General features: G+C 39.4%; 1 protein-coding gene across 4 annotated transcripts in view; it reads right to left on the bottom strand.

Annotated features, from left to right (window-relative positions):
• Positions 1-19,894, bottom strand: part of LOC118278079 (uncharacterized) — a 24,624-nt gene extending 4,730 nt beyond the window's left edge. For 2 of the 4 annotated variants that reach the window (XM_050700184.1, XM_050700183.1), the window contains exon 1: positions 19,731-19,894. In XM_050700184.1, coding sequence (XP_050556141.1) covers positions 19,731-19,770 — 40 coding nt within the window. In that variant the 5' untranslated portion in view covers positions 19,771-19,894. Of the gene's footprint in view, positions 1-7,702; positions 8,254-19,730 lie in introns of those variants that run through there. The other 2 variants (XM_050700187.1, XM_050700186.1) reach the window with 2 other exon arrangements.
• Between the last annotated feature and the right edge of the window lie 871 nt (positions 19,895-20,765).

Below are 20,765 nucleotides of genomic sequence, written 5' to 3' on the forward strand. Positions count from 1 at the left end.
GTGAAGTCAATGGAAGGAACGAATCATCTGCTCTGTTTATTTTTCGTATTAACGTGAACTGTTTTTACACGAGAGTTAACAGTTTAATTTGGTAATCTGTCGCCTTGGTCTTGTCGCCAAGGTGTGATGATGATAGAAAAGGTCGACTGTCCGGAGTGTGTTGAAGTTTCAGATGGAGAAGCTACAAAAATACACATTTGTGATGACCCCACAGAGCTGAATAGCTCTAACATAAAACACTATGATGTATTACCAAAATAAAATCTTGAACCATTCCAGTCCGTTAATTAGGTCCTTGATCCAAAAAACTACTTTAATGGAGAAACATGAACCAATTCGCACAACAGCAAACACATTCGGCAGGAATGGCTGCTCGGCGAGCCATTATTAGTTTGGCGGAATTAGGGCATCAGAACTATTCTAGCGGCGGTTATCATACCCTCATGGCCGAAAATACAGTGTGTTTGTGTGTCAGTACGCTGGTTCGGCAGAAAGGCGTGAAACCCGAGGCGGGTCGAGTGCGGCCCGAAATACTCGCGCCGGGAATGGAGCGTCGCGTGCGCAACCACTGAAACACCGCACGCACCTATTTCGCAACAAGCTTTCAGCTGATGCGACGCTGCCGCTGTAATCATCCCGCGCGGACGCGCACGCGCATCCACTTGCACTTCAATCATGTAATAAACATATATTTGTGACTATTAGGTACTGCTCTTGTAAATAATAAAGCTCTATTGAAAAATTCACGCAGATATACACAGCGTCACCGACTATTAGGTTATCCGTCGTGATTTTCCTGATCTCCAAAATTGGACAGAGCTTAATGCAATTTATTAATATCTTCCTTAAAAGCTTCGATAAGGATAATAGATATTTTGATCGTAGCATTTCCCCGAGTGAGCGAAGTGTAGCCTTGTCAACATTATTTGTGTGCTACGTCCCACCGTCCCAGTGAGTCGGCTGGCTGTATGTAGGTTATCTGCCAACAGGTGACTGTTACCGGGCCACGCGTACATGTCAATAATATCTGTGATAACGAAGTAACGCGCGGATATCAACAATGTTTGATATCGATTCATGGGACATTCACGGAATTCCTAAAAAGAATGGAGTTTAATTTAGATGGTAGTGTATATTTGTCGTCGATACCACCCAGCGAGTGAGTGGGCGAGGAATTAGCGAGATAATTAACATTCTGAGAATAAGACGCGGGAGGAGCCAGATAATGATGTTAGGTATTGTGGGACATGACATGACGTGACATCAAGGTTCTTTCTTTGGGTATAGATACTTTCACAGTATTCTAGTAAAAAAATTAGGTCACGCGCTAGCACTGAAGACTTTTCAATAATCTTCAACTATAAATTATTATTGTTTAAGCATTTAAATGATATCAGAGAATTCGTAATAACCAGTAAAACACTACCCTATCTTCCATATAATTAACACCTCCGCTTCAAGCAATCAACAAATTACGAATGAGTTTAGTTTCCCAGTACAGATTCAACAACATTGTATACTATTGAGTACAGTACACGTAACGAGGTGTGTTCTGATTGGGTGAGGTGTATGTTGATGATGCGTCGGCGGCAGTTCGCGGTTTCTCACGCTAATATTCCGCGACTTGTGACGTGCAAACTGTTTACTCAACACTTTCGCCGTCCGCACAGCATAGCATCACAACCACGCTCACGTAGTTAGAGGTATAGGTAGGCACTAATTAATCCAACAGCACTGGTATTCGGTAATAAACGTTGAAACAATTTAACAAACGTTTCACTTCCAAATTCCTTCTTACAAACGATTTTAGAAAATCATCTATTTATTTGCTTTGCTTACATATAAATTAAATGTTTCCAATCAAAGTAAATTACACGCGCGTTACGTATTTTGTTTACAAACATGTATGGAAATAGGTACGTAAGCACCTGTTACAGGTACGGTTAGAAGAAAGTTCTATCAGAGATCCACGGAGAGCAATGAATCACGTTTCGAGCGACTGGTGTAGTGGCACTCTGCCAGTCAACCATACGGAAGGAATCCCAATCGTAAAGAATGGTGTGTGTTTATCACAAACCTGCTATAAATACAAGTGTTACGATATTGGATCCCGAAGATCTCCGCGTGATGTATGCGATACAGATTCCGAGCCACAACAATAAGGCGTGAGTCACACTGACTCGAAACAGAGCGCATCGCCCATAAACTGTGTTTATACAGAACCCTTCACGTTTAAGGCGATCACCGGCCGCTATATTTAGACATATTATTAATATCACGATTATCTTCATATATTTTATGGACATGTGTTGCCTTTTCAGCAAGCATTTGGAGTTAAATCGAATTCATGTTTATATGACATCGCTACATTTTTGTCACAATTTGACTTCCAACTGTGGGATTGTGAAGCAGATTGCTTCCCGCTTTGTTCTCACTCTCATATAAGTAACGAAATAAGTTTTCAAATGAACAATATAACTATAAATAAGTATGTGAATGATATCACAATTCATAAACGTAAATGATACAGACTGCAGTCACTGGTTCATATTAATTATATTGTTTACATCGATAGTAACCTCCAAAATTATTGCAGATGACTGCGCTTTGTATTTTAGGAGTGCAGCCGCACAGGTCTAGACCGAATTTAGCATAATATTTGGGACTTTTGAATTCAGTAATCACAATTGTAGTCCTGAGTTTGACCTAGCGATCTGAATATTACTCATCGGGACAATCCTATTAATTAATTTGTTTACAACTTACTATTAGATGGGTTTTCGGTGTGAATTATAATATTTTCCCCTCAAAAACATTTTAATAAAACCAGTTTAAATCTGTAGGAAATAAAGCAGTTTTACCTACAAACTGTAGAAAACAACTACAAAACCCACAGCCAATAAAATAAGGAGGAAATACTAATGTAAACATATTACTTGGAATTCCCAGCAACGAAATCATCAATAGGAGTTAATTCAAAGCATTTCCTTTAAGATTTCAGCCAAGTTTGTACTGTACGGCGACTGGTCATGGATTACTGCTATTTACTTATGTAAACGTTTAACTGCAACCCATCTTCGCCAGTAATATTATAAAGCCCATGTGATAGAAGTTGAACCTATGACCATACTTTCACTTTTGGTAACTGAAATGGTCCTTCAAACATCGAGGCAGTTTCTGTCATAGTTAAAAATAAAGCATACACACTCAATAAGCTGCTAATTACTAATACAACAATATTATTCACGTCGGTAAATAAAGTGTTTCCTCAAACGCAGTCAATGACATGACGCAGGAACTACGAGTAAACACACAGGGCTGCGGTTTTTATTCATTTAACCGTAAATCGTGTTTGTTTTACGCAAAAACCTATGACCTAAGTACCAATTGACCAAACATAGAGTTACGGTAAAGTGCAGGATGATGAACACATTGTTTCATTTTAGTAAGAAACACATATTTATTAAATGGAAATGTGCCCGGTACCTATAGGCAAGCGTAGTGTAGGGCGACCTCCAGCTAGGTGGAGTGACGATGTCCGCAAGGTGGCTGGTAGTGGTTGGATGCGTAGAGTTGAAGATCGAGCTCAGTGGCGTGCCATTGGAGAGGCCTATGTCCAGCAGTGGACGAGAACAGGCTGATGATGATAATATGGCAATAGGCTCACCAGTTATTTTTTTCAGTAAATAGTTTAAACTGTCAGCGTTTGGCTACAACTAGGCTACGACTGCTACGAGAGATATATAATTTTGGCAAAAGCTCCAAGACCTAAAGTGTCAAAATTTACATAAAAAATATGGAACGATAGTATCTTATTCAAATCAATATTATTTTGTATCGCGATGGAAATCCTCATAGACTTCCCACGTCATAGGGAAGACGGAGGCGTGCGGGACTCTTCCCGGCTACCGCGGTGTTCCTCCACTACCTGTGACCGTAACCCGGAACATCACACCCTTCGACCTACTGGCAGGTCCCGCTACGATAGCGGCCCTGGGAGGCTGCTTTCCTTCCACGAGTGGCCCGCGTCGAACATTAAGCTAACGCCTACTCCCGCCTATATAGCAGACGTCTCATTAAAATCAGTATCTGCTATTGCTCAATAAGTAACTTTACCTGATTTTTAACAGAAATTAACAGTATTAATTAAGTACTGCGTACAACGTTTTTTAAATGAATAAAAGCTAGTTTAGTCGTTACTACTGTTTGTATTGTTTGAGGATAAAATAAACAAATCATTAACTAAACGAGTAGGTATAACGAGTAGGTTCATAACGTGACCCGAGGTGACTCAGTCAACAGTCAGTCAGTCAGGCTGACTTCAATGAATTTTCATTCAGTATTTCTTCATTTAGGTACCGAACCAAAAAGTGTAATTAATGTAAATATTTACGTCATTACTATAAAATTAAATAGGCAGATATACGAGTACCTATACCAATTCAATGGACAATATTCACGAGGAAATAATGAATGTACCGATGCATGTACTTAACCTGATTACAACTTTATTCAAATAAGTTTATTGTTAGGTAGATACATGAAAGAGTTGAATTAAAAGTAACTAAAAGTAATTATTGAAATAACTAACTGCACCCACAACTTTGTGTGTGTAAGTCAACAATGTAAGCAACAGTAATTCTGATCATGAATGTGAGCCCCTAACGTGACTTGAAACTAGTCGAGTTACCCCGACAAATGTAATGAGTATCGTTTTATTCTAGCCTCAAGTTACGAGACTACTGAGCAGAAATAAACTGATTTTTAAGTTTAAATTAAGTAAAGGGGAATGTTCTTTATAAACATTGGAAGTGTAAGTATATTAGCTTAACAGTACAACTGTATTGGATCAATTGGATCTGTCCTGAGTCATCGGTTCCCGTACATCGCACGGAGTGTTTACTCGGACGTTACGTATCTGGCGGCGAGCCAGCGTGACGTCACGCCACTCGTACGTCCACGCTGCATGTTACATGTCAAGCCATGTGGACTCGCTGCTACACCAGCGGTTCATTGTCCACGATTACATGATTACAGGTTCTTGGCATTGTTTTACACAAATATACTACGAATAACGCCGTCTTCTGTAACATGTCACGTGTCAACTTGTGCCCATGTGATGGTGATGGGTACGGAGCCACCTGTCTCTGTTGAATGAGCCACCGCCACTGGCGCTAACATACTCGTCTTCTGCCAAAAGTTAATTACGATGTTTGTAATGGTGGACTGGAAACAGAAACACCATCGTGATACGTCGCGAATGTTTTCTTTACAATGTTTTACACTTTTACTTTTTCCTTTCTCATCGCACTTTTTAATCATTTTTGCTGTTAAGATACTGTTTCTCTACCTGTTTACAAAACGATTCCTGAAAACCACTCCAGCTGTATTTTAGCACATGTAAAGAAATCCTTGAATTGAGTTTTACATTGAAGTTAAGTGCATTGTTTACATTGATTCTTGATTTGTTCATTATTGCAAATCGCTTTACTATCTAATTTCAAACAATTTAGACTATAAAGTTGACTTCAATTAGTTAGTCATTTCATAAACTCCTTAGGTTTGTAGGTACAATATTATTGTCCGTCTAAGGTCACAAATGAAGGAAAAGATGAAACAACAGATCGCAGTACCTTGTACCCACATGTTCTACGAAACAGTGACGTCACCAATAACAAAGAATGCGGTTTGATTTAAACAACCGCGGCCGCGTACCTACGTGTGGTCATCTTTATTATATTTCCGAAATCCGAGCGAAGCTGCGGGTTAACAACTAGCTATTAATTTGAGATCGGCATAAAGGGAATGCTAATAGCTGCCTTGTAGGGTAAAGCAAAGTGTACGCATGAATCATATCGAGGAGGCGGCGGACACTGCCGACTTATATTTATCACCGTTTTGGTAACGAATTGCGGACTCCACCGAAACGTACCGCTATGGAGTTATTGTTTTACATAACAATATTAACTATCCGACAGCCGGCAGTTTATGGCCGCTACCATATCGGAGGCCGCAGATTAAGCTTTTAGTGGAATCATTAGATATTAGGCTTTCTTGTTATGTATATGAGCTATAAAATTGGATGTGTTTTATTGGGTATAATGAATTGTTATTAGCGCAAAGTTAACTAAATAAATACTTATTATATCAACATATATAACAATGTATATAGGTAACAGTAACAGGTATTACCAACGTTTGGTAGACAGAAACAGCCAGCACAGCTCACCAATTTAACATTTCAGTGGAGATTTCAACAGCAATGTTAGTCAACCCACTTTCAAAACCGAAACACACACACACACACACTTGCAGCCAAGTGCTGAAATAATGGCAAACAACCTCGGTGTCGCCGAAACTGTGCAAGTGATAACAGAAGCTACCTCGATCTGTTTGTTGACACAACGGTGCAAGGCACGCTGTCTATGTACAGAGTACGGGAGTGAGACAATTTGACAGTTTGACACCGGCCCTATAAGGCACGGGCCACACGCGCGGCGCCGCGGTAACTACTAGCACACACCGACTGATTGGATCTGCACACATGACACAGATAACAGGCATGACAAATTCGACACGGATCTCAATGGAGGAGAATGTCACATCTGATGTAAGTAGACATTTCTCTTTTGAGGTTTACGTACACTTTACAATTCTAGAGATAATTATTGACCGTCTATTCAAAGGTATTGGATACAGAGACAACATTCATCATAAATTAGACTCTTATGTAACTAGATTACATAGAATACTTGGATTGAAGTAATTAACAACTTGCACAACTGACAAAGAGTGTCAGAAGAAAGCTACTCAATATGAAGTATTCATATACTTGTTCTCGTCCGTTGTCTTGTTGGATCACTATTAACTATCTTATTATAATTTAAATTGATTTATGCTTACTTGACATTTACATGCTCCTAACTCAAAACTAATTGGCACTAGATCGTATCTACGTATACGTTTTGACTTAGACCGATTATTTAAATAAATATTCAAAGTTATTCTATAGAATAAGTAACGGTAAAAGTTAATAGTGTTGTTAGATATTGAACAAAATAAATATTTACCGAGTATTCGTATTAATTAATCAATAATATAAATTATTGATTATTGTTAAATTATTGATAATTTTCAGTGTTAAATAATTTTAATGTGTTAATTTATAAAATACAATTAACTTTAACATTAGCTAGATACACAACTAACGTGGGAGAATAGAGTGGCAGCAGTTAACAGTGAGCAGTGATAACGCAGTGTAGTAGAGAATCAATAAGAGTCGCGCGTATCGCGGCTGATAACGCGGCGCGGCTGATAGCTGCGCACACGCACCCCGCACTGCTTGGTAAACACCGCGGCCGCCTACTTAGATAATGATGGCACTAGGTTACTTTACACCACAGACACAGGTTCCGTTGATAACAACACAAATACTCCTTTACTAACCAATACACTTCACTTATTTGTTTTTTAATTTACTGGATTATGTTGTTTATTTTATGAATACGAATTTAAATAAAACAATTTAGTTTAAAGAAAAACATAGTTAATAAATAATTTACTTGGTTTGGAAATAATATTTAACTTTGCAAACGGCTTCTTAAAGTTTTTAAATTAATAAATATTATTGGATTGCTTCACGTCTTAAAGTAAAATTTTATTTCCAAGTAAATGTATAGAAAATATTAATGTATGTATTCACCTCCGCCTTCGGGTAACATTTGTGACATCCAAATCCTTTTTATTGTATCACTTATAACACGAAACTTTTCATTGATAAACTTTCAGCGCGTGCGCATGTTGTATCACAGTGGGCTCACACAATGCAGTCGCCGGCGCAGGGCGGCGCGCGGTGCGCGGTGTCGCGGTGCTGCGGAGGTCGCGTCGCGAGTCGCGCGCCGCTACTCCCGAGTCGCGAGTCGCGCCACTGCGCCCGCGCCGCGCCGCTCGCTCTAATCTAAATACAGACAACGCGGCCCCAACCAAAATCGCTCGTATTACTTTCGGTTTCCATACGGCCTAAATTTAGAGGCCGCTCGCTACAGAAATAAAAACGTTTTTTACGTGTTTTTAGACGGGAACAGAGAGCGTTTTTGCAGTGGCTGGTGGTGTGCCAGCGACGCGGCGCGCGCGCCTCGCGAAACCCGAGATTCGTGCCATATTTGGCAACCGCTCGCGCGATCACAAACGCTTTTGGGTATTTAGTTTCGGCGCGGCCCGGCTGGCACCGGCCCCGTCCGCCCGATGCGCGCGCGCTGCTAATTTCAGCCGCTTCCGTTGCGTTATAATCGCTCACTGATCGAGGATGCATTACCTGACAGCGACTAGCTGCCATATATGGTATTCTCTTCCAGGAATGTCCCGCGCGGCCCTGGCGGCCACATCATGTCTGGGCTGTCCAGATACTGACACACTCCCATCGTGTAGGCAACCAGCATTGTACAGCTGACAAACGTCCGTACTGTATTGAGTCGTACTGAATTTTAAATGTATAATGAGGTAATTAGCACACGCGCGATATTTCCATCTCGTCGAATCAATAAATCTCTAACATGTGTCAGATGTAACGCGATGTTCACATTACTCAGTTTTACAGCAATGTGTGAGTGAGAGTAATGTGCTGTGTTTATCAAAACTGGGCTATTATTTTATTGAAAGTTTTCGATTTACACCACAATATAAACTAAGTATTTCAAATTAATGTAAAAACATAAACACATTTTGATATAATACTGGAAAATATTTATTAGAACATATCTGAGTCAAAGTTACAACTTTTATGAATTCAGCAGGACTATAACTTTAAGGGCATTTCTAATAAATCAAGTCCATAAGCTTTTGACCAAAGACTCACTTATAAAAAGCACTACACAAACAAGTCGGTATGTCTAATATTTGTGTGATTACGTGAAGAGTGCGTCAGTTTCAGCAATAGCGCTAAAATTCTTTACTGAAATATATTTGGCGTGGCGACGTGAATATTTGTCGATGTCACTTGTAACGTGTAACGTAGCTAGCAGCGTCCACTCGTCCAGCGTCCACAGTAACGAGGCTTTCTATTCTCATTACATTTTACGAGCATTCGTCTCGAAGTGTTCATTGTTATTGTATTACTGGGTTATTACATAATTTATTGAATGTTTGGCCATTAATGTAGTTATATTGAAGCCATTACTTCTCAAACACTGAACATGCTACCTGTAAAAATAAATAATTGTGTCGTAATACATTTTCTCGTAATACATTGAGCAAATAGCTTCCTTTTTTTTTCAAATAATATACGTTTTAAATAACGTTCCTACTTAATGGCCGCGATTGCTATGATTGGCACAATTTCAAGCTCTCAGCTATTCGCTGTCCAATCCTGAGATTCCACCAAAATACGAAATAAATATTATTTCATTGGAAGCTCGGATACACTTTTTATTGCTGTTTATTGTCGATAAATATTCAGTGAGTACACTCTACAAATTATGTAGATACGTATATTGTAACACAGCGCATATTCCTTATAAGTCTTTACTCTAAATACAAAATAATGATTAATCAAGTCTTTGAGGATATATTTTTGCATTGACGTAATGTTAATCATTATTTTGTTAATTAAATAGTACTATACGTCGGATATGACTCTGACGTATATTACCAAATAAACAATTCATAATATACCAGTAGCACCATGTATAGAAATTATCAAATACCTAATTATATCAATTCGGTGCCTATGTGTATACATTCATTCATTAATTTATTTTAAACTACGCTGTTGTAAAAGAACAATAACTCGTTAAAAAAACATTTTTTCAGTAACTACCTACTGTACCAGAGAGTTATTATTAGATGGTAATGTAGTCCAAATTATTAAGAATAAAATATCCTAAAGACCTGTTTCTGTTCCAAACCGACCGACACCGGATAATTTGACATAATAATATCTTCCATGCGAAATGTGTGAAATATGGCGTCAGGTTTTTTTAAGATAGGTGCAGAGACTAGACTCAGTTTAAACCTTTCTTTAAACGTTGCCCCCACTGGAATTTTCTCCTGTGTCATGGGTGCGTTTAACAAACATACAATTTCACAAACACATGACACATAGACCCGAAACAACAATCTGTGGATTACACAAAGAATAGTTCCGAGCGGAAATCGAACCCGCACGACTGCCGGTTGCGCAGGCACTGCGCCAACCGTGGGGTCGACTGTGGAGTAGTTTAAAACAGTCCTACCCCGACTAAGTGCCTCCCTGATTAGAAACAAACTAATTATTATTATTAAGCATTGTGCAACAGGCCATTAGAATATATTATTCGAAGTAGTTTTGAGTGTGAGTGCAGTGTAACGCACAGAGATAGTCGCCTTCTGTTCACAAACTGGCCCACATACATCAGTAGGAGTTAGCTCACATTCAGGTGTCGATTACTTTAATTAACCGTATAAATATTAATGAGAATAATCTCACGCTTGTATAAGTATATAAGGAAAATGAGAGCAGGAACTCATCATGTGGACACTTGTTATCTTTCTCTCGCGATAACAACGCACGGAGAATTAATGCTGATGGTAATTAAACAAATGATTATTTTGTATGTAGATAGTAATAAGTTGGGGCGATATATGTAGGACAAACACCACAGTCTTAAGTAACTACCTCGTTAGTTGGTTGGCTGCTAGCGAGACTGCCAACTTACCAATTAAGGGGTTTAAGTTTGATTAGAGACTGTGACACAGGCAGTGTGAGTCCTGTTTGAGTTGTTTTTTTTTTCAAAAAGGCGTAACGTTACGTTATGCACATAAATCTCAGTGCATCGTGATTACATTATAAAAATAAAAACTCTATCTAAACTAAACATGCACTACGTAACAGGCGAGTGTAGGCCTTTCACTGCGCATGCGCAAGGCGTGCCGCCGCTACACCCCCGCTATGATTTCACTGCGCACTGGCACTGGCACACTACACTTGCACAGATACCTTTTGTAACATTATGTCTAGTCAAGTATACAGCCAGGCAGATGAAGTCAGATCTGATCCAAACCAGCCAGGCACCGCGACCTACATTTCACGAATTCTAACAAAAAGCAAGATTCCTACGTATAAGGAAATTCTAACGACGTCAACGGAAGATGGAAAGATGGAAAATACAATGGGAGAAATCCCTGTTGACGAATAAACCCAAATTAAAATGGTCTTTGTATTTCCCATCTGACTAAACTACTTATATGAGAAACCAAACCAAAATAAACTAGAGATCGCAGGAAGTGAGGATCATTTACTGTAAAGAAATACTTGTTTATTATTTGAAAAGTTGTTTAACATAATCAATGGCGATGGTATAGCGGACTTATTAAACATATTCAATTTTAAAGTTTTGGGTACGCATATTTGATGTTTTCCCCTTAAAAGGAAATCTGCAGATCACACAAATATGTCATTTTCCGATTGAGCTGGGTTCGGAATTGGAGGCATACGGTAGAGCATTCAGTGCAGTTCTCGAAGTGTCATTTTCGAAAATAATTTGGTATGTGAGTCTGTGAAAATTATAATTTGCAAATCAGTTTCCTACCTATTGTTGACTATGATTCGTCTTTGCAAAACCGCTATAATTATTTAGTCTAACTACGTACTTTAGCAGCATATACCTATTCTTTCTTTTTTACCTACCGGGTACCACCTAACTAGTAATTTAATAAACATGTAGCATATGGTGTCTAGGTACCTACACATAATTAGTTTGTATGCAACTCAGTAAAAAAATGAGTTGCGACGGATTCCGTCCCACATGAGATGTGTGACGAGATGTCGACAATGCTTCATTGAATGCTGCCAATTATAGCAGTGCGTGTTATTGATCGGCGTGTCAGCGGCGCCCACACCGGCCGGGTACATTAGCCCATCGGTCCCCGAACCCACTCCAACCACTGGTGACAAATGTGCCGACTGTGCCGAGTAATGCGAGCTGACACGATCATCGGCGATTATACCCATTGATTATATTGAGACCATTGTCTTTTATTGTGATATATTGCAGCAATACGATACTTCATCAAATATCTTTTATTGGAAGCATGCGCGACTGATAAAACGTCAACAGTGAGACAGTGACTAATAGAAATAAGACTCCGAAGGGGTAACAGTCATGACTGTAGCTCAATTTTACTATCAACGAATTTCATTATGTTTAATATATATTGACGTTTATTTGGTCATGAATAGTAAATTAAATCCTACGTCAATCAAAATGTTAACTTGCAGAGCAAGAAAGGACATGAACGCTCATTAATAGGTTGCAGTGCAGCAGCCTGCGAAGAAAGCGCATCTGTCGGCGGCAGGGAGGTATGACATTGTTGTTGTACGTGACGTAGTGAGGGAGCCTCGTCTGCCTCACTCACTCGCCTCACTCACTCGGCTGACAGTGATAATGTTCGCGACGTAATCACCAGCTGATGTCACGCTCCACATCTCTCGTTCTGTTATAAATATCGCTCATCTTCGTTGCAGTAGCGCCGACATATATTCCCAGAAATTACACAAATGCACTTTTGCTTAATAATTCCAATAACAATATATTAGGGCAAGACGGTAAATTTTGAACGGTACCAATGAGATCGCTCGTTATACCTACTTTATCTGTTACATCTTACATCTAACACTATCTCTAAAACTATTTACGGTTCCATTGTTTATCTACTCATTTCCGAGCACTCGGTTGTTCAATTCAGTGAATATTCGGTGAATTCGCAATAAAAATAGCTGGCGGCAGTGGCGGCAGCGGCGGCCCACGCGGGAAAACTCGACTGCAGCATTGTTGCGGAGCTGCGGCTGTCAGTGTCCGCCCACCGAGCACCATGCGAACTGTTTCCATCATTTAGTAATGCGAACATGAGCACTGTGGGATACCTGCCGACCACTTTATGGACTCATTGACAATTTAAACATTTTACTTAAACGAGTTACTTAGCGCTAACAATGCTGTAGACACAACAAACACATCGTGTCGTGGGAGAAGTTCAAACAGCGCTCTGAGGGCTCAGGGCGTGTGCGTGGGAGTAGCTCATCAAACTATGACAAGGTGACTTACAAATATTATTTAAACAGCTACAATTATCCATAAGCGGCTCCTATCAGATAAGCTGACAGAGAACATTATAGTTTATGTCTTCCTACGTGATGCTCCACGGAGCTCCGAGGTAGGCCTCGGTCCATCATTAGCAGACACGCGTTGCCCAAAACTGATGCCCACGCCCTACTACAGCAAAAACGTACACCATATTAGTAGTTATTTGAACGACATGTGGGCTAATGTGGGCTCTGCTAGTCAACCATAACACAAATATTGTTGCTCAGTATTTGTAGGCTTACTGATTAATTTACGTTACGGTGGAAAATCTTGCACCAACGCAATCTCTTAGGAAAATGCCGGAGATTCATAAAAATACTTCTTATCTATTTGGCAAATAAACTCGACAGAAAGGAGTGTGCGGTTATCAGTTAATTTGGTAGAAAAATACATTTACAGAGCAAATATTTTGTCTCGCATTGATATTAAGATTGTAAGACTTGTACAGAAATACTCGGCCGCCGGACAGTGAAATGGAGGAACTCTTCAATGTCTGTTTTGTTTCACTGTTTCCTCAACGCTCAAGGGCTGCGGAATCGCGTAATAATTGGCAACGCACCAAAACGATGCGCTACACTTTTTGTATTGCTTTCATGAAGCCACGAATACTTACAATGTTCAAAACATTCCCGCTTCATTCGAACATTGCAACTATTTTTGTAGGAATTGAGTAAAAGTGATCATTTATTCTAATCAATTCTAATCGCTGTGTAGATACATCTTAATCTATCTGTGATTGGACATTAATATCCTTTCTACATAGATGTAGATTATATGACATGAGTTTGGTTTATGTTAAATTGTTATTGAGAAACAACAATAATTTGCCTTCGTCTTAATATGCTGTAATTTATTTAAATAACTTGCCATCGCCATCGCAGATCAATGAAAGCGCCATATAGGTGCAATCTGGCCTGCGCGTACGCAGCTCCGGCCAAAACCAGGAACCAATAAATATAAATACATTTTAGTTGTTGCCCGAAAAGGCCCAGCGGCCTCGTCGTTATTTCCTTAAAGCACTTTACCGAGCACAGAATAGGGCCGTGTTATTTACCAAATATCGTATCTTGACGCTTTCGTTGTTCCGAATAAGCGGCGCGATTGTGAGCCAATATGGAATATTTATGAAACAATCCTGCGCGAGACTCAATTACCGGCGCGAGGTGTGTTCTCTTGGGGACGACGGAGTTTACATATATCAAACATAGACACATCACTATAATTGATTGTCTTTTAATGTATAATCTTGGATTGTACACATAATGATCTTATTTAATTCGTTGACTTGAAACTTCTACTTTCTGCCCATATCGCAAATTACATGAAATAGATATTTTTTTCTTTTAAAAACGTAAATTCCTAGTCACCCTAACAAAATACCAGTTGACAAGAAAAGTGTTTACAAATCAGTTTACCGCGAGTGATATAATTGTACACAGTGGCAACATTGACACGCCATGTTCGGGGCTCATTAGTGCCAGTGCTGCGACATCGACTCCCGCGCGGATCGCGATGACCTGCAACTGCGCCTGCGACTCTTACTTTACCATACTGTTGTACTGTCCAAATGACAACAAATTATGAATATAGAGAAAATACTTTCTCACAGTAAAGGTAAACACGTAGTACTTAGTAGTATGTTGTAGTCCGACTTATTTTAGATCTGAATATTTTTAACATAAAATTAAATACTAATGAGAACTGACAACATATCCTACAAATTCATATTTATTTTCAATTACTTTATTATTTATTAACGTATTACTTACTTGTAAGCAGAAATCTACGCAATAATTATTATTAATTTGCTAGCGTGGGCGAAGCTGCGCAAGCGCAGGCCTTCTAATGGAACTGTGACATGACCTGTAGGTAGGTAAGTAAAGTGATACTTAATGCACAGTTATAGCACAGCCTTAATATTAGTGGCTGTAGTAAAGTCAAACACTTTCGAATCCGTACATTGTAGCTATTTTAATTAAACAAATATTTTGCACTTTATGCTTCGCTGGCGGAGAAATGGAATTATTTTAGACACGTCAGTTGGCAGGACGCAACCGACTACTTAAAGAAAGTTTAACGTCTCAAGTAAAAGTAAATACTTAGCGAGTACGCATAACTTACTTTGCACATACTTCCTAGAGTTAATAATAAGATGACATCAGTAGTTACAATAAATTATTCCACTAGTCATCGAGTCGTCCCATAAGAGTACTTGTACATCGTACATTGCTCTCGTACGCCACAGCGCGCAGACAATCTGTTGCGTCCGCGTCGCCTACTCGGCGGAGTTAATCAAATGTATCGAGTGTCGATGTCAGCCCGGTGACAAGTAATGTAGTGCAGACAACAGCTCATTACAAAACATTAACACATTTACTGGCTCGCATTATCAACTAATCAATCCGTCGTTGTTTTTGCTCAATATTATTTATTAGATACCCATATCTGTGCACAATGTGATTCATATCGCCGTGGGTGCTTCCCACGTGCGCTCGGCATAATTATCACAATAAATACAATAAAAACACACGTTTTGGTCCGTAATGTAGGCAAGAGGGCATTATCTCTGCATATAGCACGTTACACGGCTCTCAGGCCGCCCTCTGTCGACTTATTGATTTTTTATTCCATCACATACACACTCATAATTGTAGGGTTTGTTGTGTTATGGAGCTAAACAGTGTCGAGGTGTAATTACTTACAATAATGGCTGTTATCTTCCTCTTTAGGTATCTAGTAAGTACCTACTTTGTTCCACATTACTGGAAGTATAGATACTAAGGATTTATCAAAATATGTGAAATATCAAGTAAGTTAAAATCGTAAATTATTCAGACCAAAGTAATGATTTCATATCTTTCAAATCTTGCCCTACGAAGGTTGCCCCGATATACAAAACGGTTAATATAGTCTTGGGTACCCTAGCTTCGCTAGAGCTGCGACTTAAACATTATTTGAATGTTGATATACTTGCACCTACACATTGAAAGTACAAACATAAGTACATTTATCTCGAGCAAGTATTACCGTGGAAATGATATCCCTTACTTAGTGACTCGGCGTCTGTGTGCATAATTGGAGGCATAATGTTATAAGCAATGTTACAAGTTACCAGCCCCGATGGCCAGCCCACGCGGCCTGTCGGTGGCCCATTACTGCCAACTTATGGATGTAACAACTAAGCAGTCTATGTAATATCCTCACTAATATTTAATACTACGAACGGAATTTAAGTGTAACGTTGAAGTTACGTAAGATATTTAAAATCATTAGTTCCCATGCACATATACTGCACATTCAATTAGACAGTATAAAGTCAGTATGTTGTATTGTGTATAAGTAAAACGTATATTTCTGTGTACATAATTATTGTTTGTGCTTCGTGGCAAACATGAAGTTGAATTGAAAGTAATATTTCCAAACACGATAAAATTTTTATAATTTACGCTTTGTAACGATTTTTTCGAAAGCATGTGCTAAGGACAGGGTTATGTGATTATTATTAAATGACTCTAATTAAGGCAGTGAGTATTGTATTTAAGGCCGCCACAGATGTGTGTTAAGATTCGCCAGTTGCAGTTTGCACGCCTACGAGACTAATAGCGGGAAATCGCTGCTACGATCAGCGAACTACGCGCTACAAGCTACGAACGACGTGCTACGAACTACGAGCTACGTGCTACGATCAGCTTACTACGCACTACGAGCTACGAACGACGTGCTACAAACTACGAGCTACGTGTTACTATCAGCTTACTACGCACTACGAGCTACGAACGACGTGCTACAAACTACGAGCTACGTGCTACGATCAGCTTACTACGCACTACGAGCTACGAACGACGTGCTACAAACTACGAGCTACGTGCTACGATCAGCTTACTACGCACTACGAGCTACGAACGACGTGCTACAAACTACGAGCTACGTGTTACTATCAGCTTACTACGCACTACGAGCTACGAACGACGTGCTACGAACTACGAGCTACGTGCTACGATCAGCTTACTACGCACTACGAGCTACGAACGACGTGCTACAAACTACGAGCTACGTGCTACGATCAGCTTACTACGCACTACGAGCTACGAACGACGTGCTACAAACTACGAGCTACGTGTTACGATCAGCTTACTACGCACTACGAGCTACGAGCTTTGAACTAAGAAATGAGCGGTGAACTACGTACAACGAACATGCGCTACGATGTATGAACGACGCGCTAGAGTAACAAACTACGCGCTACAAGTAACGAATTTTGCGGAACGAACTCAAAAATACGCGATATGAGTTGTCACTACGAGCTACAGATGTAATAACCCGTTACTTGTACTATTGGGTATCACTTGGTGAAAATTAAAATGTCGTAAAGAGTCACCTATCCTAGCTTAGGGGTTCTTTAAAATTTAAGAGAGGTTTGTAAAAACTCGCATGCCACTCTCATCGTAAAAATTTTATTCACGGTTCCTTTTTTAAACATCTAAGATATTAGCTCCAAAGATGGATGTTGTGTGTTGAATGTTTAGATTTTCTCATCTCCATCAATCAAATGAAAATCGATGATGTTATTTGTCCAATTTGCTATAGTTAGCAGGTAAGGATCTCCCACGCGGGCGGAGCCGCGTGCAAAACGCAATAAAAGGCATATTTTGATCACATTTCTACCAAAGCCGACATAACAACCTGTCATTATTTACATACCACTACGAGTTTGGCAGTATCTGCCGCTAAACAAGGCGCTGCTACACCGCGTGACTCCCGCCGTCACTGTTCTGGGAGACCTGTTACATCAATCTTAATAAAAACATATTTGTATCCGATGTAAAGCAAGCCAGCTCTACCTAATAGGCATGTTATGAAGTTATGTTTGTAAGTTTGTTTATAGTCATTTACGGCCCATTTCCAAAATCCATTAAAGCCTCTGAACCAATCGTAATGAGTTTATCACTTTTTGTGATACATTAGTTCTGATAGGAGAAGTGTATCAAGTATAGATGTCAGCCTTAAAATTGAATTTACTTAGTTATGTGATTATTAAGTTCGTCATTAATAAATATTTGCTTGCATAATAAAAGCTTAAAAGATAGGTAGCAGTTTCGTATTCGGTTTGGTACACCAGGAATGTAATTCCTAAACAATTTCTTTACGTTAGAAAGTAAACAATAAAGACTTATTTTATACAGAACAACACTAGCGGCAATACTAGTGCAAGTAAAGTATTGGAACAGTAGAAGCAACACGCGGCCGGTATCTCGATAGCGTCAAGTTATGCAAATTGAGTGCAAATCCTTCGAGCCGCTGCGGCGCGTGTTCAAGGACCGCGATATTGCCTTGTTCAGCTGTAATTGCACGTAGGCTCGTATAACCAGCCAGCGCTTGTCAGGTGGGAGGCAGACATGGACACAAATATGCACGATTGCAATGTTCAAATAGTCAACACAACAACCTCTAATATCTGTGAAATATTTTCAATCTTACACTCTAGTGATAAAGTCGAAAATCTGTTACAGGTTTTTGACAGTTTTGGGGTAATTTGATGTGCTGGTTGCATTCTGTACAACAGAATGTGATCCTAATATACTTTCTAATCATTGTGATTAAAACTTATACTAATATTTTAAGGCTGTCGACGCTACTTTTGTTCGACAGTGAATGGATTTGAGTCAACGACGACAAAATAATACTGGTACATATATACTTCGCTTAAGAAGACGGACTGTCCATCAGGCAATCAAGACATTAAGGAAAGTTCCAAGCTGATATCGCATCGATGTTTCCAGCTGGTGATGATGTTTGACAAGGTGAAAATGCTATAGGTCTGTACTGGAAATCACTGCTTCACATGATCCATATTAGTACGCTATTTACTTACGAATGGGGATGAAGTAAGTAAGGAAAGTGTGTCGGGAAAATCGGTAAATAGCAGCTATGTTTTGTCGAGCGGGAAATGTGAACAGAACAAATGACATGCTAGTAACGTTTGTCAGCCATTTTTTACACTAGGTTGCCTCACTGTCGAATTGGAAAATCCTGTCATGAGAGTGTAGGCAGATTTTTATAATAAATAAATATTTTTTTTTAGCGTTGAATGTCTGCGTTTGGCCACCAACCCGCTTACTGCCAGGACAGAGAAGCGAAGATGTGGCCGAGGCCGGAGCACTCAGACTTTTTTTTACAAATGTCTTTTATTTTGTTATTGTTCGAAGGTTTAGAAAAGTGTGGAAAGATAGACCATTTGTCTAAGAAAAGAGTAGGTACCGCACTTTATGGAGGAACTAAATAATGATTGATTGCCTATTTTTAAACAATATGAATTAACTAGCTTCTGCCAGTAGCTTCACCCGCGTTCCCGTGGGATAAAAAGTAGCCTAAAATTGTGTTATTCCAGACCACAATCTATCCCTGTTTCAAATTTCATCCCGATCCTTTCAATCGTTTTGACGTGATTCAGTAACAAACATACACACAAACACACAATCCCACAAACTTTCGCATAATATTAGTAAGATTTAGAATGTCTGAATGTGTATACAGATATACTAGCCTTCATAAAACACATTAACTTTCTATTAAAGTATAAATAACATAAATTATTATTAATTATCCACTTACGTTTAAAAAATGATTTGTCAGCACTCCTTAGTCCACACATTAGAATCCAACACACCAGGCAGATCCCGTGAACATCACAATAATATTTACACTCACTCACAGTTAATATTTGCACATTACAATATTATCCGATAAATTCATTTGAAAGCAACTAATCACAGAATTACAACAACGTAACGCGGCACTAACAATATCACACAGCTTGACAACCTTATATTTTATGAGTTTGAGTTTCTAAATTCAAATCTAGCGCGCGCGAGGCATATCTCGAGTCACAGACAACATGGAGCGCACAGGGCAGGCAAAGGCATGCACTCGTACTGCCTACTGAGGCTGTATCGCTTGTGGGTCACCGCCCACCGCCCGCAATGAGATCATAAAGCTGTTTCGAATATCATTTACACTTAACTCGGTGCAACTAACGCGTATTGACTCCCTCGCGGATTATTTACATAATTATACTAGAACTCAACTTGCTCATAAATTCTTATTACTAAAGACTTTGGTTAGATATATTACACAAGACAGACAAATCTTATAAGATTTTCAAATATAACGTTACAAAGTACAAACCGATTTCTTTGAAGAATGATGTTAATTTATGAATTAGCTTCTGCCAGTGGCTTCACCCGCATTGCTGGAATAACAAATTGAAATAGTCCGTACTATTTCAGACACCTAATCTATCTCTGTGCCAGTGTGTTATATTTTCTCAATATCTATATCCTTTTTTGTGGGGGTAAAATCATCCAATGACTTCTCCCGCCTTGGGCGAGACGGGTGTAAGACCTTGGGAGTGCCAGACTTACTGACTAAAAACCACCCCGTACCTTCTCCTGCTTTGAGCCGGAGCCCCGGTAATCTGTTGCGTTGTCCGCAGCTCTAGTATATCCATATACTTGTGTTTCATATTTCTCACGTTCGGCGTAAGGGTGAGGCAACTTTACTTAGATGCAACTTGAAACGGCCAATACCACCCGACCACCCTTTGCAGAATACTAGCGTCAAATAATGCTGTGCCTTTCGTTGGATATG

Source organism: Spodoptera frugiperda, chromosome 18 (genome assembly GCF_023101765.2).
Source record: "Spodoptera frugiperda isolate SF20-4 chromosome 18, AGI-APGP_CSIRO_Sfru_2.0, whole genome shotgun sequence".
Taxonomy (NCBI): Eukaryota; Metazoa; Arthropoda; class Insecta; order Lepidoptera; family Noctuidae; genus Spodoptera; species Spodoptera frugiperda.